This window comes from Dipodomys spectabilis, unplaced genomic scaffold (genome assembly GCF_019054845.1).
Source record: "Dipodomys spectabilis isolate Male_0828 unplaced genomic scaffold, ASM1905484v1 ptg000416l, whole genome shotgun sequence".
Classification (NCBI taxonomy): Eukaryota; Metazoa; Chordata; class Mammalia; order Rodentia; family Heteromyidae; genus Dipodomys; species Dipodomys spectabilis.
The window spans coordinates 331,369-358,897 of NW_024871093.1; the positions used below are offsets into that span (position 1 = coordinate 331,369).

At 59.6% G+C, this 27,529-nt stretch overlaps 1 protein-coding gene across 1 annotated transcript in view; it reads right to left on the reverse strand.

The window, feature by feature from the left end:
- Mn1 (MN1 proto-oncogene, transcriptional regulator) overlaps positions 1-7,398 on the reverse strand; it is a 36,835-nt gene extending 29,437 nt beyond the window's left edge. Inside the window, 2 exon segments of the mRNA XM_042667671.1 lie at positions 3,517-4,372; positions 4,374-7,398. Of these exon segments, the coding sequence (XP_042523605.1) occupies positions 3,517-4,372; positions 4,374-7,337 (3,820 nt within the window). The 5' untranslated portion in view covers positions 7,338-7,398.
- Positions 7,399-27,529: the final 20,131 nt, after the last annotated feature.

A 27,529-nucleotide genomic window follows, 5' to 3' on the forward strand; every position in this document is an offset into this window, starting at 1 on the left:
CAGATGTCTAATTAAAAAAAAAGGAAAAGGAAGAAAGAGCAGGGTTGGGTAGAGAGCCTGCGTGGAGGCGGCCTTCTTTTCCAAGATGTGCCGGAGCCTCATCGAGGCTGATTGCTAAGACATCAACTAAGAGAAAGGAAGTTAGGAGCACAGCAAACTTAGAACAAACAGCACATGGCCAATTCAGGCTTCCAACACTGGTAGGGGCAGAAAAGAAAAAGGGCACAGTTCTGACTTTCTTCTCTATTATCTATTTGTATTCTACTATTGTTGTTGTTGTTATTATTATTTCTTTCTCTCTCCAGCTTCAAATTCCTCCATAACCACCCATGCCCACAGCTATTAGATAGGCAGACAGTGTTGCACACTATTTTTAAATTCATGTCATCCTCTCTAACTTCAGAGATGTCTAAAGAGGCCCCCAAACTCAGGCAGGGATTTTTTTTTTCCAACCTATTTATAATCTTACCCTTCCCCAACTTTGCACAAACAGAGCCTCGTGATCAGATGCCGTTTTGTTCTATAAAAATACTTCCATAGATTGTTTCCCCAAGTCAAAGAAAGTAGAATTTGGACAGGCTTGTTTTCTTAATGTAAAAAAAGAAAAATCATAATCACAGGAGATCCTGGCTTGGAGTTTTTAAGAGAACTTGCTTGGCAAGTTTTTCTTTTTCCTTTTCTTTTTCTTTTTTCCCTACCCTCCTAGGGGACTGTGGCTGCCTCATCTTGTAATGATCCTGGAAGACTTTTCACACACTCCCTCCAATCTTAGACTAGATCGGATCATTCCGTTAAATACCGAGGAGCTTTCTGTCATCGGAGCGGAGAATTTCAGAAGCAGTGTTAATATTTAATCACATTAGTACTGGTGTGTTTTACGGCGTGACAAAATAAAAAATATCATTACAAAAATGGGCTTGGGCCGTTGGGGGAAGGGGAGTAGGGGGGGAGAGGAGAGGGCCAGAGCTGGAATTTCTAGAAAAGGGGATAGGTAATGCCATGGGACATCTCAGGGTGGTGGGACCCATGGGTATGTGTTTGGTTGTGTGTTTAAAGGGAACTCAGCAGGGTTTTTTTCCCCCCTGTACATTTCTCTATTTCCGAGTGGCACACTTGGCTGGTGATGTCTAGCTGGGGCACTGGGAGGCGGGGCTGCCATGGGAGGCTCTGTATACCTATTTATACAACCTGTACAGATGGACCAGCAGGGCCTTATCACAATGAAAACTGTAATCATCTTTATTTACTACTAGGAAGAGAGCCGGGAATCTACTGCAGCCCTCTTTCTAAAGGCCTGAACCAGCAGCCCTGGAGGCTGAGTGGAGGCTGGCAGCGTGGAGTGACCTCGATTCTGAGCTTTATCTAGGAAACTGTCTTTACCACATGGAAGGAGAAAACAAAGGAGGTCAAGTGGGGGTCCTGCCCGCCCCCAGCTGCTCCTTGGAGGAAGGCCTTAGCTTCCCACAGGGAAAATCAACCTGAAATTGACAACCATGTGTTTCCAGAAAAGATTTTTCCCCCCTTCTTCTTCTCTTTCTCACTGTGATAATGAAACAAAACAAAACGAAACATGTCAGGATATTTAGTCATTCCAAGTCTGGCTCTGTATCTTCAGGGCTGGGGACAGGCTTAGGAAGACTCTTTTTAAAAAATAATCTAATTTAATACCTCTCCACTTAACACCACTCAACCTAGCAAGGCTCTTTAAAAGATCTGCAAGGGGAAGTAAGACTGATTTTCTTTATTCATTCTACCATGCGAAAAAACAAAAACTTTTCTTAATTACCGGATAGGGATGGAGGTGGGGGAAGGGGGAGGGGGCAGCCAGGCCAGACCAGGTATTAGTGACAGGGGCTGAGATTTGTGCTAACCAGCTATCGATTGGATGGAGCGAGATGTTGTGTACAAGAAAATAAAAGAGAAGGGGAGGCAGGCCCAGCAAGCAGGATGCTGTACCCAACTCCATTTTTTAAAAAGGAAAAAAAAAAAGAGGCTGAGGGTCCCAAACTAAGCAATTTATGGCTTTGCTTGGGAGTAGGCTACAGAATGCTGATGCTGGCCCAGCCCGGGTATCTGCTATGCATGCTAAACACCCAGTTTCAAATGAGAGCAAGCATCCCGGGCACCCAGGCCGGGCAACCGCGGGAACAAAGACACAAGCAGCTAGGATATGTCGGAGCCTTGGGAGAGCTTGGAAAAGCTACCCACCAGGATGGGTGCGAGTTCTGAACCCCAATTCCCAGCCTGCTCTTCTGCCTCTCCTCTCCCCTCAACTGGACTTCCCCTCACTCAAAATCCAGAATTGGGATGCTCCCTGGAAGATGCAGGAAAGGCAGAGGAAGAGCAGAGGGCGGACTATGAGAGAAGGCAGAAATCAAGAGACATCTTTTTCAAAAGGACCAGAGTTTAAATCTGCTAGCCCATGGGAGCCGGTGGGGTCAATATTCTAACCACAAAACCTAGGGAAATCAAGGAGGGCTTTTTGTTTGTTTGTTTGTTCTTAAAAGCAGAGGGAGACAGACTGGAAGAGAGATGACATTCTCTCATTTTAAGAAGCTTGCGAGTTATAGTCTTAGAATCCAAACCAAACCAGATATGAAAATAAAATGGATACCCACTGTAGTGGACTCCTCTTGGGGTTGAACTGTTACTACTGTTAACTTGGAACTGGTGATCCCCCTCCTACCCTAAAGGCCTCCAGGCCTGGTTTGGGACAACCTGGTGTTCACAATCCAAAAGACCAGCAATGAGTGCCTGGACATCTGTCACCAAAGCCAAGCAGGATCCTCACACAAGCGGGTCCTCTCTGTCTTTAGAATGCGTACAGATTCACATCCCTAACCCCAGCCCCAGCTCTAGCCCCCCCCAACACCCCCCAACAAGGAGATGGATCCTAAACTCGCTGCTTGACTACTACAACCTTCACAGGTGCCCAGCTTCTTCCATGAAACTCCACAATCATTAGGAAAACACAGACCGGCTATTGGGGGGGGGGGGGGGGAGAGGAGGAGACAAGGGAGGAGGGCTGTGCACCCTGCAGGCACCTGATAACTTTTCCTGTAATGATGCTGTCACGCACTCAAGCTTGAGGCTGGCTAAGTAGGAAAGGGAGAGTGGGCGGGCGGACAGACAGAGAGCAGACACAGCTTTGCAGGTGTCCAGCCCCAACAAGGGGGGCTCCCACCTTAAGCCGGGACACCCCCCCTCCCAGAACGGTGAAGAGCAGGGGGGGGTGGACTTGTCCCCAGCTCTCTCGCCAGGGGCGGGACTCTAAAGTCATCAAAGTTTGCATCACTCCCCCACCCTCCTGCCCCCCCCTTGTCCATCCACACGCGGGCTGGTGGGGCCTAGAGACTGGGGGTGTCAGGACCACCTGGCTGTGACCTGGGCGTTAGGAAAGCGGGTGCCCTCCAAACCCCAAGAGTCCCAAGGAGCCGAGACTGAGGCCTGCGCTGCGCCAGACAGACAAGGGGCAGGCGACAGGGAAAGGAGGAGAGGGCGCCCGAGCGCGGATACCTTCTTTGCTGTTGGGGTTCTGGGGTTTGGCCTTCTCCCAGGGTGCCAGGGCCTTGTCGTCGTCCGCGCCGTCCACCAGGGCCTTGTCCCCCGGCATGTACCAGGTGGCGCTGTGCTCTGCCATGAGCGAGTCCAGGTCGATGGTGCTCATGGCGCTCTTGACGGCCTCGGAGCAGCAGCTGTCGCCGCCGCCGCCACCTCCGCCCTGCGCCCCCGGAGCCCCGACGACGCCCGGGCACTCCACCTTCTTGCCGGCCTTGAGCCCCAGGGGCTGGTCCTCGGAGATGCTGAACTGCTGTCTCTGCAGCTGGATCTGAGCCTGGAGGATCTCCAGGGGGTGGACCTCCTCGGGCGGCGGCGCCCCGCTGCTCGTGGGGGTCCGGCCCTGCTCCAGGCCCGGGGTGCCCGGGTGCCCCGGCCCGCCGCCGCCGCCGCCGCCGTAGCTGTCAGGGGTGGAGGTAGAGGTAGACAAGATGCCCAGGCCCAGGGCGGGCGGCGCCGCCTTCGGTCCCAGCTCGCCGGCGCCCACTCCCCGAGCCGGGAGTTTAGGGGAGCCGGTCACCAGGGGGCTGCGGCCGGCCTTGGCCAGGGCCGGGGGGTTGTCGGAGCTGGACGACACCTCGTCCTCGTTGGTGTAGCTCGTGCTCACCTCCTCCGAGGCGAACTCCCCCACGGGCGGGGAGCTCCCGTCCGACTTGGCCGCGCCGTCCAGGGTGGCCATGAGGTCCGACTGGTCCCCCAGGAGCAGCTCGGCCCCCTTGCCCCACGACGGCGACGTGAGGGCCTTCTCGTGGGGCGTGGGCGCCCCGCGCGCCTCCCCCGCCGCGCCGCCCCCGACGGCCGCGCCCGGGCCGGGCGGGTGGCGGCGGCGGCGGCTGCTGTCCCGGGCTCACCCCGGGGCCGCCCCCGCCGTCCGGGGCCGCCGAGTACTTGTCGAAGAAGGTCCCCGGGCTCACGTGCCCACTGTCCCTTTTTCTGCGGCCTCGCCCCCGGCCGCCGCCCCCGGGGACCGGCTTGCCGTCGTTCCCCGACGTGGACTCCAGGGTGTAGTTGGGGGACAGGCTGGTGCCGTCCCCCTGGCTGGACGGGTTGCACGGGCCCGAGGCTTTGGAGCCGCCGCCGCCGCCGCCTCCGGTCCCCGGCGGGGCTCCTCCGGGCCCCGGGGTCCCTCCCGGGAAGTAATCCGAGCCCGGGTGGCCGGGCCCCGGCGCCGCGCCCTCGCCCTCGGTCTGGCTCAGTTTCCTCTTGCCCTCGGGCGGGGTCTTCTTGTTGAAGGTCACGTTGAGGTTGGGGGCCCCCAGGCTGGCGATCATGTTCTGGCAGGCGGTGGAGAGCGCGGCCAGGCAGCTCTGGCCGAACAGGTTATCCTTGGAGCTGGGCTTGCTGAAGGAGCCCAGGGAGAGCGCGCCCAGCTTGCTGGCCGAGGAGCGCGGGCCCGCCTGGAAGTCCGGCTGCGGGGGGTACGCGCCCCCGCCGCCGCCGCCCGCGCCGCCCGCGCTCGGGGGCGAGTTCACGCCGGGGCCGCCGTGCGCCGGGGCCGGCCGGCTCGCCCCGCCGCCGAACGGGAAGCCCGGCTGAGCCCCCAGCGCCGGCCCGGCGAAATCCGGAGGCGGCGGCGGCGGCGGCGGCGGCGGCGGCGGGGCTCTGCGCTCGGGGCCCGCGCCGGGCAGCCCCACCCCGGCCCCGGGAGACTGCAGCTGCCCCAGCCCCGCCAGGCCGCCCCCGAACTGCAGCCCCGGCGAGGCCAGCGCGGGCCCGGGACCCTCCCCGCCCGGCATCCGCAGCGGCTCCGGCAGCGCGCCCCGGAACAGCACCCCGGAGCCCCCGGGCGGGGCGGGGGGCGCCAGGCCGGGGTCGTGCGGGCCGCAGTCGGCCGGCAGCCCCGAGGCGCCCAGGCGGCGGGGCAGCAGATCCCCGGGCGGCGGGTGCGGGCCCGGGAACCACGCGCTCTCCTGCGCCATGGGCGGCTCGAAGGCGCCCAGCCGGCCCCCGCCGCCGCCGCCGCCGCCGCCTTCGCGCTCAAAGTTCGGTTGGGCCAGGCCGCCCACCGGGCCGCCGTGCACCAGGCCCCCGGGCCCCACGTCGCCGGGATGGCCTAGCTGGGCCAGGCTGGGCTGGCGCAGCCGCTGCTGCTGGTTCCGGGACGCCATCTGTTTGATCATGAGGGCCGCGTTTTGGCGCTGCTGCTGCTGCTGCTGCTGGTGTTGCTGCTGCTGCTGCTGCTGCTGCAGGGATTGGTGATCGGAGGCCGGGTGCTGCAAGGGGGGCCCGGCGGGGAAGCTGTCCGGCACGGGCGGGGTGAACTCGCCGGGGAGGCCGGGGTAGGCGGAGGGCGAGAGGTGGTTGTCCAGGGCGCCGCCGCCGTGCACGCCGCCGGCGCCGCCGCCGCCGCTCCACGCCGCGCAGCGCTCCACGCCCGCGCCGCCCGGGAACTCGAAGCGCGGCCTCTTGGCCACGTTCATGTAAGGGGCCGCGTCGAAGTGCTGCAGCCGCTGGCTGGGCGCCTGCGGCGGCGGCGGCGGCGGCGGCGGCTGCAGGTTGAAAACGTGCTCGGAGTAAGGGTGCAGGCTCCGGTTCTCCAGCCGGTGGATGGGATACTCGAACTGCGCGTGCTGGCCGGGCAACATGGGGCCCCCGTCCTGCAGGCCGGCGCCCGGCGGGGCGCCCGCCTCTCCCGGCTGGGGCCGCGGGAGCGCGGACGGGCACGAATTCTGCCGGACGAGCAGCCCGGGGGGCGGCGGCGGCTGCGGCTGGGGCGGCGGCGGCGGCGGCGGCGGCTGGGGGGGCGGCGCGGCCTGCTGGGGCGGCTGCATCAGCGGGTGCCTGGAGCCCACCCCCGGCTCCAGGTTCACCGGCATCTTTCGGGTCCCTCCAAACCTCTCGAAGAACCCGCCGTGCTGCTGCTGCTGCTGCTGCTGCTGCTGCTGCGCCGGCGGCTGCTGCGGTGGCTGGGCGTGCATTTTGGACAAGTCCACCATGCCCCCCGCTCTGGGCATGGCCGAGGCACCCGGGAAGGCGGCCCCCGGGACCTGGCGACCCGCTGCGTAATGAGGCAGCTGCCCCTCGGAATCGGAGGGGGAAAACATGTCAAAATGTCCCGAGGACGCCTCGCCCGGGTAATTGTATTCCAGCGAGTCGACGGCTCCTTGGTTCGTGACCCTCCGCGGCTCGAGGCTGTGGGAATCGGCGGCGCTGGAGGCCGGCAGGCCGTGGAACGAGGCGGCCCGGTTGGGGCTCTGGTCCAGCGGCAGGCACGGGGCGGGCACGGCGTGGCCCGAGGCGCCCGAACTGTGGAAGTCCGGGAGGTTTCCGGGTCGCTGCGGGCCGAAGCTCTCCGGGCCCTGGCTCTCCGTCATGTGCTCGTAACCCTCCGCGAAGGGCGGCTGGCTGCCCAGGCCGCCGGCTGCGCCCCCGTAGCCCAGCAGGCGCCCCCCGTGCAGACACGAGGCCCCCGGATCCGGGCCGCCGAAGTTGCCTCCGAAGTGGGGGTGATGCTGGTGGGGGTGGTGGCCTCCCGGGTGGCCGTGGTGGGGCTGCTGGCCGCCGAAGAAGCCGTGCACGGGCTGCGCCTGCAAGCCCCCGGCGTGCAGCTCCGAGTGGCCGCGCGCGTGGAAGCCGTAGGGCTCCATGTTCATGCCCAAGAGCGGGGGCTCGCCCAGCGTGCCCATGGCAGGGTCCACGGGGCCAGGGGGGGCCCCGGTGTGGAAGGCGGGGGCCTTAAAGTGGGCGTTCATGCTCAGTCCGGTCTCGTTAAAGTTCCTCTCGCCCTGGCCAGCGTTCCTGCTGTTGATCTGGGGTTCGAACTGGTCCAGCCCAAACATACTTGGCAGGGGGCACGGGGGCTCAGTAGGACATGGCAGCAGCCTGCTCTCCACGGCGCGCCTCCGGCCGGCTGAGACTCCTTCCAGCCCGGGACCGGGCGGTTCGAGGACGCCGGGCACGGCGGGGGCGCAGCGCGCACGGCCGGGGCGCGGAGAGGCTGGGGAGGGGGGGCGGGGCGCAGCTCCTCTCCCGAAGCTCTGGGTCTGTCCCGGGCGGGCCTCTCACATCCTCCGAGGCCCCGGGGCCTACTGGAGCCGTGTTGGGGGGCCCATGCCCCGGGCGGTTGGCACAGCCGCGGGTGGGTTTGCGGTGAGGGCGGCGAGCGGCGGGCGAGCCGAGACAAAAAAAAAAAAAAAGTTCAGCCGGGGGAAAGGGGGCGGGAAGGAGGGCGGGGAGGCTGGGCGATCACCTTCTTCGGTCCGGTCGGGTCGGTGGGGCAGCCCCCAGGACGCAGCCGGCGGCCTCCCGGAGTCGGCGGTGGAGCGGCCGAGGGCCGGCGGGGAAACCCTGGAGAGCCGCCGAGGCTGGAGCCCGGGCGCCGGCCGAGCGCCTGCCCCCCTCCTCCCGGAGTCCCAGCGCCCCGAAGCCGGAGCCTCTGCCGGGCGCGATCGGCTCGCACGGTCCCCGTCGGCCCCGGGAGAACGGCGGCAGCTTCCTCAGCGGGCCGGAGGACCGGAGGCTCCGCTCCGCATCGCCGGTGCCGGCCTCCCCGAGCCCGGGAGGCGGAGGGGCCGGGGCTGGAGCGCAGGGTCCGGAGGAAGGCGAGGTCCCCGGCTCCCTCCGCGGCGGGTGCGCCGAGCCCCGCGCGCCGCTGCCGCCGCTGGGCCCCGGGCGGCTGGGTCCGTGAGTTCGCGGGGTGTCGGCGCGGGCGGACGCGCAGCGGCTCCGGGCCCGGCCTCCGCGCCGAGGCGCTCCGCGAGCCCCCCTCGGACCCGGCGAAGGGGGGGCGTCCGCAGGCTGGGGCGCCAAGCCCGGCGAGCGCGCGAGCTCCGAGCCCGGGTGGGGGCGGGGGCGGCGCTGGGGGGTCCGCGCGCCCCTCTCCGGGCCGGCGGGGCGGGGGCTCCGCGTGGGGCGCTCCGAGGGTCTCGGCTCCCCTCTCCGCGTCTGCCTCTCGCCCAGCGCCGGGAGAAGCAGCAACAAGTTTTGCATTTCAGCAATCAATTTCAGCCATTACATTTGCACCAATCAGCGCCGCCCAGGCTCCGGGCTCGGGGCGGGGCTCGCTCTTAAGGTGGTCCCGGGTTCTGGCCACCGAGGTTCCCCCGCCACGAACCCGGCACTGCCTCCGCTCCGGGGTCCCCTGCCCCCGGTCTCGCTCGGCCCCCGGGGTCCGGCGAGCCGAGGGGGAGCTCCCCGACCTCGGGGCGCCCCGGGCTGGAGAGGGAGCCGGCGACGGGGGTGGCGGTGGGGAGAATGGCGGGAGCGAGGCTTTGTTCGGCCCCCGCTCGCCGTCGCCCGGTGCGCGGCTCCCCACCCCCCACCGCAGCCGGACCCGCCGGGTGGGCAGGGGGCGGGGAGCCGGGCGGCCAGCCGTGCGGGGCGCAGACAATGGGGTCGCCTGGCGGGGCCCCTGGACTGGCCGCGCAAAGTAGCGAAGTGTCGGCTGCGCTCGGCCCCGGGGCTCGCACCCGTCGGCGCGGAAGACAGCGGGCCCCGGGATTTTCCCGGAGGAACCCCGAAGTTGACGCTTCTCCAAGAGACGCCCGGGCGCGCTCGGGTCTCCGCCTGTGCTGGGGCGCGCGGGGTCGGTCCCGGGGTCCCCCGGCCCGGGGCTTCCGGTTCCCAGCCGCCGCCGCCGGCGCGCGCTCGGCCGCTTTCTGGGGGACACAGCGGTGGGGTCCGGCGGCCGGGGGCGCGGGGGGCGTGCGGGGGGGGGGGGGCGCCCCACCGGGCCGCAGCGCCGGCCCGAGCCCCGGCCCCGCGCGGGCGCCAGGGCGGCCTCCTTAAGAGATCAATTAAGCCGGGGAGGCCGAGCACGCAATTGGGCTGAGATACTAAAATCAATAGGCGTAATTTAATATCTGCCCCGCTCTTTATGAAATATTTATCCCAATAATCTTAGTTAACATGTTGAGATCTTCCTGATCCCCACCGAGGCTGAAATCCATCTTGCAATTAGAAGTTGGAAGCTAGAGGTGATGAGGAGTAAGGGGTTGTGTGTGTGTGTGTGTGTGTGAGTGTGTGTGTGAGTGTGTGAGTGTGTGTGCCCGCGCGCACGTTGTTCCTCTCTTTAAAGTAAGTTGGGGAGGAGGAGGAGGAAGATGAGGGGGAGGAGGAGGGGGAGGAGGAAGATGAGGGGGAGGAGGAGGAAGAGGAGGGGGAGGAGGAGGGGGTGGGGGAGGAGGAGGGGGAGGAGGAAGATGAGGAGGAGGAGGGAGGAGGAAGATGAGGGGGAGGAGGGGGTGGGGGAGGAGGAGGGAGAGGGGGAGGAGGAAGATGAGGAGGAGGAGGGAGGAGGAAGATGAGGAGGAGGGGGAGGAGGAGGAAGATGAGGGGGAGGAGGAGGGGGAGGAGGAGGAAGAGGAGGGGGAGGAAGAGGAGGGGGAAAGGAGGAGGAGGAGGAGGGGGAGGAGTTGGAAGGCCTTTAATAGGATCTCGCTGGCAATCCAACCTTCTCAGGAGAAGGCGGGGTGGGGGGCGGGGAGAGGAACTTTTGGTTGAAGTGCCCCTGATATCGTTATTAAATCTAAATAAAATTAAGCAGGGTGGATAAAACATGCCTTCCACCCCCCACGCGCGCGCTCACACACACACACACACACACACACACAAAAGAAACGTGTTTATCGCCCAAGTCTGTCTAGCATTTGCTAAATTGCGCATGAAATCTGAAATGAAATAAACGTTATAATAAAACCAACCCCTGAGCCCTTTTTATTTAAAAACCTCAGATTAAGCGCTCCGTGTCGCCCGGCACGAGTTAAAAGTTCCCGGGTGCACTCTTGGATTCATGGCTCCAGCTGGAGCTGGTACCCTGAAAACCATGCTGGAAAATGGGCTCAACTTAGGGGTGGCAGGAACAGGAAGCAGAGTCTCAGGGACTTCCGGGGGGAGGGGGGAAATACACCCCAACACACACAGACACACACACACACATCAACCAACTTTAAAACTCAGAGAGCCGAAGCAAAACTCAGATCCAAAGGCCCTCGCTGGAGTCTACAGATTTTCTTTTTTCCTTCTCCAAATTAAAAATGAAAATGACTCCCACCAAAAATGGGTTCCATAAATAAGCATAGGAAGAACTATTTGTACAGGGCGGTGGAGTTTTAAAGGGATTTTTTCTGCAGGATCAGGTTGTTGGTCTGTGATTAAATATTGATTTTGTGTAATTAGTTTTCATGTGAACTATCCTCTTGCTGATAGCTTAGAGGTTTCACAACGAGAAAAGAAATGGAATTGGACATGGAAATTATTACTTACCAAAGTGACAGGCAAGTGAAAGCTGGAGAAAAGACTGGGTCGGCTGATTTAGGGACAAAGATATAAAGGATCTGGGTACCACCCCCCCCCCCCCAGTGATGCCTGCCCAGGCCCCAAGAGGCTCAGACCAAAACTGGAAGACCTTGAACCTCCTGGCCAGGGCAGGATGGGATGGGGGGGGGGGGGCGGAAGGTCCTGCCTGGACCAGGCACCCCCACCAGGGCAAAGGCCTGACCCCAGGTCATACAAGGGGGTGGGGTGGGGGGCTCTGGAGGTGCTCTGCTGTCTGGACAGAGGAGAGAGAGATGAGGACTTGCCAAGGTCCTGGGGTGGCTGGGGAGATCGAAAGACTGACTTCCAGGCCTGCGTTTGGGGAGTACCACCCCCTCCCCCAGGGAGGGACGTTGAGGTCTGACTGCACACATGGCTGGGGGGGGGTCCCCGATGGAGGGGGGTCCCCTGCACACCTGGGCAGATTTCCTGTTTGTGCTCTAGAGAGGGAAGGGGGTGTCGGAGTGTTTTTCTGGGGCTTATTCCAAGAGTGAGCTGCAAGGTGTGTGTCTGAAAGGAGGGAGTGTTTGCCAGTTGTTTTTGTGGGGAAGGGGGTGTCTGGTCCCCTTGCTCTAACACCAGGAATGTTGTGTCATGCGTGACGTGACTCTGTGCGTGTGTGTGTGTGTGTGCGTGCGTGTGCCTGGGTGAGAGGCTGGGTACCTGCGTGTGCACAGAGCTGTGTATTATCTGGGGCCCCCTTTTCGGGGGGTGCACGTCTCTCTGTGTCTGTTATGCATCTGCGTCCTGCTCTTGGGCTTTCTTCTGCATATGGAGGACACGCTCTTAGCCTTGTCCATCGGTGCCCGTGCCTGAGCCGTGGGCACCGCCACAGCGTGGGAGCCCCTGCGTGTGCCTCTGTGTGTGTGTGTGTGTGTGTGTGTGTGTGTGTGTGTGTGTGTGTGTACACGCGCCTGCAAGCTTCTTTCAAACAGACACACTGCCCCCTAGCGCTCACAGCGCTCCAATCCCGCTGAGGCCTGGGAGCTTCCAGCCCTGGGGTCTGCCGCTGCTCCACCGGGCCTCCTCCTTCTTTGGCCTCCAGATCTAGTCCGTGGTGCCTCCTCCTGCCTCCCCTCCACAGAGCAAGGGGTCACAGGCCGGAGGACCTCCAGCTGAGAGACTGGGGTCGGAGAGCCCACCAAGGCTGGGATGGGGGCACCAGCAAACTCCCCACACAGCCTTCAACTAGGACACACACACACACACACACACCATATCCCAACACACTGGCTACCTCTACCAACCAGGAAAGGCCCATCAGGTCCCTCTGGGGACTAGGGAAATGGGGGGTCTCGTTTTCCTCTTTTGGGTCACCCCAAAGGTGAAATTGTGGATGCATTTTACAGATGAGTAGACAGAGCCTCTGGCTAGCCAAAGCTAAGCCGGGACAAAGGCAGCCAGGGGGTGTGGGGGAGCAGGGATCCAAACCCCTGATCACGAGCCTGGCTCTCCCCAGCTCCCGTCTCCCCCACCTCATTCTCTAGCATGCAAACTCAGGCCATCACTGCTGCCCAGAGCTTTCCTGAAGACAGAGCTCCCCCCCCTCCCGGGGTGGGGGTGGGGGGCTGGAGCAGAATCGGCTCCCCTGAAACCTGAGGCACAGGGTCCCCAAAACCACCTCCTTCCCAGGCTGGGCAGTACAGAGCCAGGTTCAAATCTCCTATGCACCAGTTCACTGCTGTGTGAGTTAGAACAAAGTCCTACCCTCTCTGAACCTCCCTTGGGGGAAAAAAAAGGGGGAGAGGTGCCACGCACTCAGTGAGTGCACATGCCTGGCGGTGGCTGCGCTCCTGTTACTCATTCATTCATTCAGTCATTCATGATCGCTAGTCTCCTGTTTACTTTTTTCCATTCATTCCTTCTTTCATTTTACTGGTACAAGGGCTTGAACGCAGGGCCTCTCGCAGCCTTGGCTTTCCTGCTCATGGGTGGCACTCTACTACTTGAGCCATACCTCCAGTTTGATTTTTTTTCCCTTTTTATCTTGGAGAGAGAGTCTGGGGGAATCTTCTGCCCAGGCTGACTGTGAACCTAGATCTCCACCTGGATCCCAGCCTTCTAGTAGCTAGGATTACAGGTGTGAACTACCAATACCTAACTTCCTTTCTTTCCTTCCTTCCTTCCTTCCTTCCTTCCTTCCTTCCTTCCTTCCTCCCTCCCTCCCTCCTTCCCTCCCTCTCTCTCTCTCTTTCTTTTTTTTTTGGGTCTGGTCATTGGGCCTGAACTCTGGGCCTGGGCGCTGTCCCTCAGCTCTTCAGCTCAAGGCTAGCGCTCTACCATTTGAGCCACAGCGCCACTTCTGGCTTTTTTCTTTTTGCTTATGTGGTGCTGAGGAATCGAACCCAGGGCCTCAGGCATGCCAGGCAAACGCTCTACCACTGAGCCACCTTCCCAGCTTCTTTCTTTCTTTTTTTATTAGCATTTATTAATCATGCCGAGGCTTTTGTGGCGATGTTTGCACACATGCAAAGTATGATGTGCTGTGAGCAAATCCAGCCCTCTGTTGCTTTCTTATCCCCTCCCCTCTTTAAAACCATTTCAGTGGGTTTTCTCATCTATTTCCACACCTGATAGATTCTACCACACTCCTCCCCCTCTCCAGCCCCCCCCAGATACACCCCCTCACACACACACACTTCAGACACGTCACTCCGCTCTTTTTGGTCTAGACTCAAGGGACCCCATTTCCTTCTTTCTGGCTGAATAATACTCCGCTGTGTAGATCACTCTTCCTCATTTTCTCATTCCCGGGGTGATCATGAGGCCGCAAGGCCAGTTCCCCAGCTCGGCTCCCATCGCGGGTCCCACAATGAGCGTGGGGGGGGGCTTCCCCTGGGCGCATGGCCAGGGTGGACAGCAGGGCTCTGTACTGACACCCGCCGTGGTTCCATTGCTGTTTCCTCCGTGTGTGGATCTGGGCACCGGGGAGGAGGGGGCGGGGGTCCTGATAGACAAATCGCCAGGCTTGGATGCTCTCCCGGCCCTCTGTCGGGCAGTGCCACTGCCCACAGATGCAGGCCCGGCAGTGAAGCAGGTGGCAGCCAGGGCTGAAAGCTTCAGGGGAGCAAAGCTGATGGCAGGTGAGATGCACAGAGACCCTCACAAAGCCCCAGAGTGCCAGGGCCTTCCCCGCATCTCTACAGGATGCCTAATGTCTATGGGGGCGGGAGTAGTCTGGTCTTTCTTCCATTCAATGAGCATCAACTAGATGCCCACTTTGTGTAGGGGTCAGTCTGGAACCTCAAGGGGGGGGGGAACAGTGGGGAAACAACCTTAGCCCTCAAATCAGATAATAGGAAATCTCATATTTGGTTGGAAATGGGCTCCATCAATAAAGCTGTGCTGGGACAGAGGGCACCCAACAGTGGGTTTTGAAAGTAGAATAGGAGTTTGACAATCAGACGGGGCCAAAGGCCGTTCTGAAGGAAACCCTTGGGGCGTGGGAAGGCTCAGGGCGATGTGGTGTGGGGGGACAGGGAAAGGCTTCGAGCAAAGCCATGGGGCCCGGCCACGGGTGAGTTTCACTGACCCCTGGGGCTGCTAGACACTCAGGTCACATCGGGGGGCCACGCGGGTAGACCAGGGAGGACCCACGCGCTGTGGAGACCCCACACCAAGTCCAAGTGGGGTGGATGCTGACTCCAGCCTCCTCCTCTGAGCTCAGAGGGGTCCCATCCCCCCAGCGTGTCCCGTCCCGCCCGTGCCTCAGTTTCCCCCTGGGCTACATCTGTTCCCAGGCGTATCTGTGGGGTGGGGTGAGGCTGTGGGTTAGAGAGGGGGTGGTGAGCCAGGGGGGGCTCCCCCCTCCAGGCCTCCTGAGCCTCAGGCTCGCAGTCTGTCAAATGGGGGAGCCCAGGAGAGGCATTTATTTTTATTTTATTTGTGGTTGTCAGGGCTTGACCAGGCCCAGAGCACTTAACACGCAGTTAACACTCAATAAACGCCTGCTACTGCGGGTCGGGTCGGAGGCAGGCCTCTGGGGGGAGGGGAGGGGCTCCTGGGGTCCCTTGCCCGGGGGAGCGGGTGCTCAGGCTGCTCCCCACACCCTGCCCCGTGCCTGCGGGGCACAGGAGCCTGGGCTTCAGGACTGGGGTGCTGCCCACCCTCCCTGGCTGCCTTCGCCCCCCCCCAGCCTGTACCACTTGCCGTGCGGGGAGGGGGCGCCTGGGGAGCCCCCGCGGCCCAGCCCGGCGCCTCTGGCTCGGATGAGCTCATCTGGGTTTGGTAAGCTCCGAGGCGGCCAGCACCATGTGCTCAAATGTTCCAGAAGCCAGCGAGAGCGCGGCCGGCAGCCAGCGGTGCCCTCCGCCCTGCCCTGCGGGGAGCCCTCGGCCATCACTCAGGTGGGGCCCAGGGGTGAGTCCAGCATCTCAGAGCCTGCGTCACCCCAAAGGAAAATGCCCTCGAAATCCCAGGGAGGCAGGAGGGGGTGGGCCGGGGTGTGTGCCTGTGTGTGCCTGTGTGTGTGTGTGTGTGTGTGTGTGTGTGTGTGTGTGTGTGTGTGTGTGTTCGTGCACATGCCAGGCCCCACATCCTCCCCACCCCTGCCCCTCCTGGGGGGGGGGGTCCTCCAGTCCAGATGCTCACCCTAGCCCCTGCCCCTCCCCAAACCCAAATCCTGGACACCCCCAGACAACAGCCAGGACAGAAATCTGCTCAACGCAGGATCCCCGCAAGGCCTCCCCTTGACCCCCCCCCCCTGCCGTGGACCCCACCCTCTGAAAACCAAATTCCCCCAGTCTGCCAGGCCCTGGGAACTGGAGGTAACCCCCCCTCCTTCCAGACCAGGCGCTGCTGTGACCCCAAATGCCCTCCTTCCTCTGTGCGGGCCGTGCCCAGTGGCTGGGGCCCAGCCTCTCCCCACCCCCAGCCCATCCTGGGCTAGCCTTGGAATGGCTTCTCAGCCCACACCACTGTGCCCCAGTCACCGTGTCACCTCTGCAGCCAGGGCCACAGGCGTGTGCCGCTGTGCCCAGCCGAGGGTGGAGATGGAGAATATTGGTGCTCAGGCCAGCCTTGAGGTGTGACTCCCCAGATCTCAGAGAGCTGTTGGACTGGACTTCCTGCCCCCGCCTCCCACAAGCAGCTAGGAGCGCTTGTTCATGCAAGACCCATCCGCATAAAGAGTGTAGATTTGAAACCAGCCCGGGCAGGAAACTCTCTGTGAGACTCTGATCTCCAATGAACCAGCAAAAACCTGAAGTGGAGCTGTGGCTCAAGTGGTAGAGCACCAGCCTTGAGCAATTAAAACTCAGGAACAGCGCACACAGACGAACACACATTTTTACCATTTGGAGGGGGCTGAACTTGCACGTGGCCAGGCATGTGTTTAAAACTTAAACCGTGTTATTTTAAAAATAGGATCTTTTTCACCTCCAAGGCTAGCCTAGACGACAGCTTCCTATTTAAAATTCCCAAATGGCTGGCATGAAACCTCGGCTGTTTATTGACATAGGATCTCTCAAATGTGTTGCCCACACTAGCCTCTAACAGCTCTCCTCCTCCTCTCAGCCTCCTGAGTAGATAGGATTACAGGTATGAGCCATCATACCCTGCTTAGCTGGTTTTTTTTTTTTTTTTAAAAAGAATTTGAAAGTACTCCTAATAAACATTTTAAAATAATTTTACTCGAATATAGAACTGGTTCCTGTTGTTTTGACCAACTACATGTCAGCAGTAACTACTAATGCAGGCAGAGAAAAATGACTGTAATTCTTAGTGTCATAGAATGGCAAATACTAAAACCTAAAGCCAGGCACCAGCGGCTCACGCCTGTAATCCTAGCTATTCAGGAGATTCAGAGGATCCCAGTTCCAAGCTATCCCACAGAAGGAAAAGTCTACACGATGTATCACGAATAAAACCAGCAAAAAGCTGAGCTGGAGGAATGGCTCAGGGGGTAGAGCACAGGCCGTGAGCAAAATAAATAACTAGATGAAATGATCAGTTCAGTAATGACCGCCACGCTCCAGTTTCCTAATACCCTTCTAACCCTCTCCATACGTGTGGATCGCCCCACAGAAGAGAAGCTGTTCCATAGTCCTACACACCACACACACACACACACACACACACACACACACACACAGCTCACACAGCTGCCACCAGCTGTCCAGTGTCTCAAGTCTAAACACTTTATATAAATGGGATCGTATAGCGCTGGCTTTCCACGCCAACCTTGCCTGTGTCTGCATGCTTTAGGGGTTTGGCCACATAGCAAAGACCATCACCTTGTTTTGTTCACGGCTGTGTACTATTCCATTGGGTGGATTTACTGCATTGGTTTGTCTCCTTATGCACTGACAGACCCCTGTATGGCCTCCTGCTCCCTGGCTGCAAGGGGCAAGCATGGGTCACGTAGTCCCTTCTTTTTGTGCTGGGCATTGTGTGGGGCACTGAGAGGAACAGGGAGGAAAAAAACAATCTAGAAAGCTCAGCCCCTCCATTCCTCCCTGTAGCCCTGGGCTTCTGTGTCAGAGTGTGCATCCCGGTGGATGGTAACACACATTTCCTTCTAGAAAGTTCCTTTCAGCCAGGTGGTGTTGGCTCGTGCCTGTCATCCTAGCTACTCAGGAGGCTGAGATCTGAAGATCTCAGTTCAAAGCCAGCCTGGGGCAGAAAAGTCTGTGAGACTCTTCTCTCCAATTAATCACAGAGGAAAAAAAAAAAAAAGCCAGTAATGGCGCTGTGGCTCAAAGTAGTAGAGTAGCAGCCTTGGGCGAAAGAGCTCAGGGACAGTGCCCAGGCCACGAGTTCGAGTCCCAAGACCAGAAGGAAGAAAAATAAATAAATAAGAAGCGTCTTAAGTGATGGCTTCAGGAATAGTGTATGGATGAGTGAGGGCCCCCCAGGGCCTGGGTAAGGGGGTACACAGAGGAACCATCACACCCTGCTGCACAGCTGGACGGGAAGCCAGAGCCTGGCTCCGCTCTGGGTGTGGGATCCGAGTTCAAATCCCGGTGGGCTCACTTCCAGGTGTGTGGGGGGGGGAGGCACCTACTGGCTCCACGTCTGGAAATCCAGCTGTGGCCCTGGCCCCCCTTTCCAGAGGCTGGGAGGTGGAGGCTGACACCAGGGTGGAGGCCGGCCAGTGGTGGTCTTTCCCGCGGGACAAAAGGCCCGATGTAATCCAGCCGCCACGCCACCCGCCTCCAGGGCAGCGCCGTGGCCCCCCGTCTGCTGATCAGGTTTCTGGGGTAATCTCTCCACCCGGCCCCGGCAGACAAAGGCCTCTTTGTTGCCACGATGTTTTCTAAACCCCTGACCATATTAGCTGAGCAAAGGCACACACACTGCAGAGCCACGCGGCAGGGCCTGGGGGAGGGGCTCGCGGGGGGGGGGGGGGTCTCGTCAGGAAGGAGATGAGCTGGCCGCACACCGGGGCTGCACTGCCAAAGCTCGCACCCAACTCCCCGGCCCAGGCACTGGGAGCAGAGTGGAGGCCCTCTTCCCGGAGGCCGCTGGGAGCACAGGGTGGAGGCCCTCTTCCTGGAGGTCTCCCAGCACTTCTACTTCTCAGACACGGGGTCACAAGGGGGTTCTGGCCTGAGGATGGGTACGCTGAGGCCTTAGGACAGAGCCGGCTCTGGGGGGGGCCTCCAAACAGCCCCTGGTTGTGTCTCCTGCATACAGTTGGGGTCACCAATGGGAGACACCCCGGTGCTCGGCCACTGAGGCACAGACTCTCCTACCTACCCCACATTCCGGGCCACCGTGTCCTCGGGGTCTCTCCACCTGTTTAGGCCAGCCCTGAACTCATTTCCTCCTCCTCCTCCTCCTCCTCCTTCTCCTCCTGTCCTCTTCTCCCTGTCCTAGGGCTTGAACTCAAGGCCTGAGCGCTGCTGTCCCTGAGCTTTTTCACTCAAGCCTAGCCCTCTACCACTTGAGCCACAGCGCCACTTCCAGCTTTTTGGTTTACTTAGCATGCCTGAGGCCCTGGGTTCGATTCCTTGGGACCACATACACGAAAATACATACATACATACATACATAAAATATAGTCTGATGGGCTTCTCTTCCCTGAGCTGGGTTCAAACTGTGATCCTCAGATCTCAGCCTCCTGGGTAGCTGTGATTACAGGTGTGAGCCACCAGCGCCCGGCTTCTACAGTGGTTTCTAAGAAATGTCAGTGAGCGTGCCTGCCAGTGGGCACACTTCCCTAACGCCGGGGCTCACGAGGCCCCGCGGAGAACGCTCCCTCACGTCAGAAACACGGCTTTGACCTTGGCCCAGGGCAAGCTGAGAAGGACTTCAAGTTTCAACTTGGATTCATGCTCCCTAATCAAAGCCAATTCAGATGTCTGAACAGAAATTTTTCGTAAGTGTTCACGGCAGCGTTGCCCAGAAGCGAGGGCAAGTCACGTGCTTGCCACCAGATGTGTGAGAATAAAAGATGGTGGAATAGTATTCAGCCACGGAAAGGGACGAAACTCTGATCCGGGACCCAGCATGGAAGAACCTCCAAATAGGATGCCGAGGAGAAGCGGTCCGAGGTCAGAGGGCCAGAGGGCCAGAGGCCCCACGCTGCGAGATTCTGTGTGTGAAATGTGTATGGTAGGTCCATGAGAGACACGGAGGACACTCCTCGGCCAGGGCGAAGGGCAGAGAAAACAGGGCAGAGGAACAGCGATCCAGTGTGCCAGGGCTCTGGGACTACAGGGAGAATGTTCTAGAAGCACTTAGGGGTGGCTGGCTGCACACCACAGCAAATCCTCTCCCTGCCACCTCAACTGTGTGCCGGAACGTATTAAAAACCGTCGCTGTGTGTCTTGTCACCAGCTCAAGGTAACATCTCAGGCCTAGGAGACGCAAGAGACCATCAGAAAACACAAGTTCCTAAACCAAGCGCCGGTGGCTCACACCTGTAAGCTGAGCTACTCAGGAGGATCTGAAGATCGAGGTTCAAAGCCAGCCCGGGGAGGACAGTCCGTGATGCTCTCCTTCTCCAATGTGCCACTCAGAAAAAGCTAGAAGTAGCCCAAGGTGGTAGAGCACTCACCTTGAACAAAAGCAGCTCAGAGACGGCACCCAGGCTCTGAGTTCAAGCCCCAGCATGATGGTGCGCCTCTCTGAACCTCTCTGTGTTATAGCTACTGTCCTGGGCCCTGCAGATCTTCAGGGCCAGGCTGCTCCAGGACCAGGCCAGGAGGGAGCTTCCTGGCATCCAGGGGAGCCGGTTAGGGGCAGCTTTGTCCCAGCCTGGGCGCAGGCTCTGCAGCGGCAGCGCCCCCTGCTGGCACAGAGCTCTCACCGCACACCACCGTCTCTCCACACTGCATCGGTGCCTTGTTGCTGCTCTAACAACCACCACAGACTCCCAGACCCGAGACTGCACGGGCTTTTTATTTTATAGTTCTAGAGGTTGGAAGGCTGACGTCGGGCTCGCCAGGCTAAAGTCAAGGTGCTGGCAGGGCCGTCTCTTCTTGGAGGCTCAGGGAGAGACGTTCACTCTGAGGGCCTCTCCCGGCCTCCAGAAGCCGCCAAGGTCCCTGGTGAGGTCCCGGTTGGCTGGGCTGTGTCTTTGCGACCAGTGTCTCTCTGACGACGTGCGGCTCAGGCTGATCTCAGACTCACAAACCTCCCATCTCAGCCTCCCACGTGCCCAGATGACAGGCATGTGCCACCGTACTCAGCTTTAAACATTTCCCCGTGGACACCCTCAGGGAAGCATTTGGAAGATCCAGGAGATTGAAGTCAGACACAGGTGGCTCATGCCTGTGAATCTTAGGCACCCAGGAGGCCGAGATCCAGGGGATCGTAGTTCAAAGCCAATCGGGACACACACACACCATAAACCGTGTCTATTGGTGCAGAGCAGCTCTTGTGTTGGCCAAATCCCAGACTGGATTCAAATCCTGGCTGTCCAGTGTTCAACACCATGACCTTAGATGAGTCAGTACGACTTCTGTGAACGCGCGTGGCCTTGTTAGGAACCCCAGGCAGAATGGATATGAGGAAGGGGAGCGCAGTGCTCCCGGCTCCCCGTGGGCTCTGGGGGCAGGGCGGGCGGGCAGGCCCACGGACGGGGAGGCAGAAGTCTGGAATTACACAAGGTCGCTCTCCAACTTCCCGTAACTCGGACACTCCTCAACTCTGGAAACTATTCTGGTAGCGTGTGCAATTCTTGATCCGCGCCCAAGGCTGAAATGATGGCAGACTCCCCCCCCCCCCCCGCCCGCTTCTTCTCTCTTTTTTTTTTTTTTGGTGACAGTTTGAGCATAAAGAGCTGTTTTTGGATTTCAGGAGAGGACAACACACACCACACGCACATGCACACATCCCAAACAGATTCACTTTGCAGGACAAAATGTCCCCTGTGCTTTAGGGCGGCCGGCCCTGGCCTCACAAACACTTAATGTCACTGCAGGTTATGTAAGTGTGGTTTGGGCCTGGGAGGTTGGCCGTGGCCTTGGGTTTTGAAAGGAGGCAGAAGAGTTTGGGTGAGGAGAGTCATTTGGCTTAAAATAAATCCAGAAACTCAATGCTGGGGGGGGGGGGGGGAAGAACAGATGAAGGAGGAGGAGGAGGGGAATGGGGGAGGGGAAAGGGGGAGGGGAATGGGGAGGGGAAGGGGGAGGGGAAGGGGGAGGGGAAGGGGGAGGGGGAGGGGGAGGGGAAGGGGGAGGGGGAAGAGCAGCAGCAGCCCAGGGCTAGGATGGAGAGAATATTTAGATGACTAGGTTGGCCAACATGGCTTTCTGGGCCAGGGCATGCTGGGTAGGGCTGGGATGTGGTACTGCCCCCCCCATCACCCGACCTGATGTGCTTTTATTCCCTGAGTTCCAGCCCTGCCCCCAGCCCCCTCCCCTCTGTATTTCCTGAGTCCTGGATGGGCCAGATTTGTGTTTCGGGGAGGGGAGGATAAAGGCAGGAAGGGATGGAGGGTGACCGACTTGCTCAGATTCGGCCTGGCGTCTTCCTGAGGTTTCGAACCCAGGGCTGTGCGCTTGCAAGGTGCGTACGCCCTGGGCCACCGCAGCTGAACCTCCAGACCTTTCACACACCATCTTTTTCTTTTTCTTTTTGGTCAGTCATGGGACCTGAACTCTGGGCCTTCAGCTCAAGGCTAGTGCTCTGCCACTTGAGCCACAGCGCCACTTCCGGCTTTTTCTGCTTATGTGGTGCTGAGGAATCGAACCCAGGGCCTCATGCATGCAAGGCAAGCGCTCCACCACTGAGCCACCTTCCCAGGCCCTCACACACCAGCTTGCTTTTTGTTGTTTTTTGCCTGGACTGCGGCCTTCCTGTTTCTGTCTCTCTCTTAGCCGGGATGATGGACATGCATCACCGCACGCAGCTTTTTATGAGTCGAGATGGTGTCCTGCAACCCTTTTTCTTTTCTTCCCCTTGGGCTGGCCACGATCCTCACCGAGTGGCTAGGATGACTGGTGCGAGCCCCAGCCCCTGGGTCTGCGGCCACATCCCCAGCTTGCTCCCCGAGGAAACCCTGAGTGTCCGGGGCCGGCCTGTGTTTGTGACTCGTGCTGCGGTGTCTCGCCTGAGCCAGGGTCGGTGAGGAAGGAGGGCCCCGTGGCACAGTGCGGCTGTGGGATCCCGTTCTTCAGAGAGAGCGGTTCACCATCAACACCGGGCCGGCCGGGGCTCTGCACATGCCATACAGGCCCCCAGCCCAGGTTAGCACGCGCGCACAAGCACACACACACACACACACACACACACACACACACACACATCTGTGTAGCCCCCTACCAGTGGGTTCCAGCCAGCTGGCCTGATTCCTTGTTACCATGATCCCTAGACTCCAATTGGCAGTGTGAACCTCATGCTTCATCTCTGTTCTCTTGCCAACAAGATACTTGGACAGGAGTATGGGGCCTTTCACGGACAAATAACACCACACGAGGGTTGGGTGTGGTAGTGCATGCCTGCAATCCCAGCTACTCGGGAGGCAGTAGGAGGATCACTGTCCAAGGCTACCCCAGGAAAAAGCACGAGATCCTATAAAGAAAAGGAAACAAACATCTCAGGACAATAGAGCTAGGGGCAGGGGTGTGTGTGTGTGTGTGTGTGTAGATGGTGGTGGTGGGATTAGAACTTAAGTGGTAGGGCACCACCTGCCCAGCAAGCATGAGGCCCTGAGTTCAAACCCAGCACTACCCAAAACTAAAAACAACTCATACAAACAATCGTTCATTTGTGTCACCATGAATGCAGAGTGAGAAGCATCTTTCCATCTGCACTGCAGAGACCAAGAAGAGCAGGACCCAGCAAACCCCACCACGTTGCAGGGGTGAGGAGCAGCCAGGGGCTTGGCCTGGAGGCCTCACTCCCATGTTGCCCTCATGGGCAGCCTTTCTGTGGGGATCCGTGGATTCTAAACACGGCTCGTGGGGCTTCGCTGAGGAGGCCCCAGGGATGCGGCCTGTGGGGCCTTCCATGAGCAGAAGCACCCGTGCGGACCGCGGGAGACGGAGCGACCCCGTCTCAGGGACCTCGTTTTAGTGGCCCCGCGGTGCACCGCTCCCAGCCACTCCGTTCCAGAACTGCCCAAGCCCCAGCCTGGATTTGCTCCATCTTGAAACTTTCCAAGGACAAAGCCTAGACCTCGTTCCCACGCTCCTACAGTTTCCTTGATCTGATTTCCAATCAAGCCCACCCCAGATTTGGAAACACACGCAGGAAGGAGGAGTCGCTCACTTTCTCCAACGAGATACTTACCAGGATCAAATCCCTCCTTATTTCCCTTCCTTCCGTCCTTCTGCTGTCTGTCTTGTTTGGTTTTGATTTTTGTCGGTGGTGGGGCCTGAACTCTGGGCCTGGGCGCTGTCCCTCAGCTCTTCAGCTCAAGGTAAGCACTCTACCGCTTGAGCCACAGTACCAGTTCTGGCTTTTTCTGCTTATGTGGTCCTGAGGAATCGAACCCAGGGCCTCATGCATGCGAGGCAAGTATTCTACCACTGAGCCACCTTCCCAGCCCCAGTCCCTAAGCTCTTCAGCTCAAGGCAAGAACTCTACCCACTTGCAGCCACAGCGCCACTTCCAGTCTTCTAGTGGTTCATTGGAGATAAGAGTCTCACGGTCTCTCCTGCCTGGGCTGGATGTGAACCGTGATCCTCAGATCTCAGCCTCCTGAGTAGCTAGGATGACAGGCGTGAGCCACCGGCCCTCGGCCTGTCTGGCTTTTCTGAGTGGCCACTCGAGGCCAGGTACTGAGATGGGAAGGGAGGAGAGCGTCAGGTGGAAACAAGCCACACCATGTTAAATCCATTAGGACACAGTCCTAGTCTACTGCGGGCAGGTGCAGTGGGGGTCCCGGCCCTGCAGGCCCTGTAACCTCCTGCAGTTCCCCAGGATCCACGGCGTATCACCCCCAGAGGAACGGATTTGGACCTGGGTCCTAGGACAGGGCTTCAGAGGAGGCCCTGGCAGAGTGACCACCGGCTCGAGTTTACCACCAGGCTGTGGCCTTGTCACTCATTTCTGCTTTACTGGAGTGGGCATTGGGTTAATTTTTGTTCATCTTTTTTTCTTGGCTATTGGCCTTTTTTTTCCAGGTAAGTTTCATGTTTTTTGCCCAGGGCTAGCCTCAGACTTACAGCCTCCCCTGGAAGCAGAGACGACAACCACCACTCTTGGTCTCACTCATAACTTTTTACCTGGGATAGCCTCGAACTAACATAGCCTTTGACTAGCATCCTCCTGGCTCTCTGCCTTCTCCTGAGTGGCTGAAATTACAGGCATGAGCTACAGCACTGGACAAGAAGGTGGGACTTTCAGTGGGGACACCAGGACAGTGCTGGGCCCACTGGAAAGTTTGAACCCTCTGAAACCTAGACTCTAAAACTCTACCCTCCCTCCATTCCTAGGTGACCTGAATGCAAACAGCCTCAGGTAGGTAGGTGCAGACAAGGGGCCGGAATCCCAAGTCTTCTCCTGGGCCAGGTTTGAAGGCATGGCAGGGCCAAACTTCCCAGCGGCCCCTCGGGCTGGGTTCCACTGAGCTCCGGCTTGGTGAGCTGCAGGATTTGGGGGCGGGGGACGGGAAACGAGGCTTGAACCTTGGAGAAAGTATGAATGAAAATGTCACGGGTGCTGAAGTCCGCGTGGATGGGAAAGCCAGCTACACAGGCGGACACCGCTGGTAAGAAACAGCCCAGGAGAGACCCAAAACCTCTTGAGATTAGGTCAAGGGCAGACAACACTCCCCTAAAAAAAAGGTATATGGGGTCCCCCCCCACACACACCATGGCCAGTGGGGGGGGCTGTGGTTCAAGAGGAACAGGCTGACCTTTTTATGCTGACACCCCAACAGGACAGCGTGTGGGGGCCTCAGAACCGGGGTGACTATCCATTACATCTCCATCTTCAGCTGAGCAGAGCCGCGCGGCGTTCCTGTGATCTCGTGTGGCTCAGCCATCTGAAAATCAAAGCAGGCCACAGAGGAAAGGATGGCATCCAATTTTACATTCACCAAAATAAGCTGTGCTAGTCTCAATTTATGGCAGATGGTTATGCATTCTCAGCGGGCCAGAAAGAAAAAGGAAAAGAGAAAAAAAAAAAAAAAGAAAAAGCAGCAAGCAAGCAGCAAGTGGATGCCAATGCCTGTCACAGACATCAGCACCGCAACTGTGTGGCGTGGACGAAGATGGCAGAATGGAAGCAGAGCGCTCCGCGACCGCAGGGTGCCGGGGAACGGCGGGGGCCCAGTTCGTTCATTAAGGTGTTGAGAAGTGAGAGGTACACAGCCCCGGGGGAGGGCTGGAGCGTGGGGCCCAGGAGTTCTCCTGGCAGTTGGGGTCTAGGGGAGGCCACAGCACAGCAGGAAATGGCTCCTGGTTGCGGGGCACCACCCTTGGGATTCTCTGTTCCGTTCATTCAGAACACATCCACTAGCCCGGCTCTGATGACTCACGCCTGTCATCCTAGCTACTCAGGAGGCTGAGGTCGGAGGATCATGGTTCAAAGCCAGCCCGGGCAGGGAAGTCCAGGAGACTCATCTCCAATGAACAAGAAGTGGCACTGCGGCTCCAAGTGGTAGAGTGCTAGACTTGCACAAAAGAGCTCAGAGTTCAAACACCAGCTCTCTCTCTCTCTCTCTCTCTCTCTCTCTCTCTCTCTCTCTCACACACACACACACACACACACACACACACACACACACTTACAGTTTGGACCAAGCAGTGGTCCATAATGTCCAGGGCTACAGAGCTTCCTGCAGCCCTCAGTCTGACCAGCCAGGAGTTCAGGGAAGATGTTTCTCAGTGTCCTGCCCGCACAGGCTGAGATTAAACAATGAACTGAAGGTACAGCACCGCAAGTCACTCTGGGGTCTGGCCTAGTGGAACCTAGAACATTTGTCACCACGTGGCTGGAACCTGGAGGAAAGCTTTGGGGGTAAAGATGCAAAGTAGCCAGCAGGGAAGGACAGGCCCCACCCTCCTAGCCGGGGCTGCGGGCAGCTGTGGGTGGCTCTAGCAGAGCGTGGCAGGGTGTTCGCTGGGCACTTGTTCAGGTCTGGGGCCCAGGTGTGTCCAGTCCCTCCCCACCCCCATCCTCCTGGCAGCTCCTTAGCTCAGCCATGTCCTAGCCTAGCTACCACCTCCTCCGACCCCCGCCCGCCACCTCCCCCAGCTCTGAAGCATCGAGACGGGCTGGGAAGGTGGCTCAGTGGTAGAGCGCTTGCCGTGCATGCCTGAGGCCCTGGGTTCGATTCCTCAGCACCACATAAGCAAAAAGAAAAAAGCCGGAAGTGGCGCTGTGGCTCAAGTGGTAGAGCGCTAGCCTTGAGCTGAAGAGCTGAGGGACAGCGCCTAAGCTCAGAGTTCAGGCCCCACGACTGACCAAAAACAAAAACAAAACAGAGAGACTAGGCTTGGGGTATACACTGGGCTGCAAAATATTGGTCTGTCCCTGGGATGCGGGATCGGCTTTCTGGTTATTTTCAAATGAAAGCCAGTGGCTTTACAGGATGATATGGGGGGGGGGGGGGGGGATAGCGAGACAGAGACTGTGTCCCCGTTCACTCAGACAGAAGTGTCTTGTTTGGGCACCCCAAGTCCAGCCTCTCAGAAATCCTTCACTCTGCGCAAACAGGGGTGGCTGGCCCCGGCTGATTCCAGCCCAGCCACAGGACCGACAGGGGTGCTGCACAGATGCTCACACGCACAGGCCGGACTTATTCCCGTCCTGGCACACACAGCTGCATTCCGTGTCGGTGTCGCTGCCCCACTGGCAGGACACCGAGGCTCGGCGGGGCCAAGATGTCCTCGCGAGGGCCCATGGCTCCGAAAGTGGAGGTGGCAGGCTTGGAATGAGGGTGCTGGAGGCCAAAGCATGCCTTCACCCCCAACCCCCAACCACGTCCAGCCTGGCCTCCAAGGAAGACAGCGGCAACCACTAGCAAAACCTCACGGTATCAGTGTCAAGCTCCAGGATAGGCCGGCAAGAAAGGGGGTGACGCTCTTCCTGACCAACAGTGAGCTCACTGTTCCTTTTGCCTGGCCAGACAGACATCTCCTCCCCACTCCTCCCCACTCCCCGCAAGGCCTGAGCAAACACGGGCAGTCAACATCTCATCCTGGTGGCCTCCAGCCAGGGCTTGGGCCAGGGCTGCCCGGTGGCCCATGGAAGGCCAGCTCGTGGGGACAGCCGTCCACGCGCAGCCCCGGGAGGGGAGCGAGGCCCGCAGAGTGCAGCCACGGCGGCCCCTGCCCAGGGCCCCGGGCAGGCGGCGCTGACATGCGCATGAGCCTGC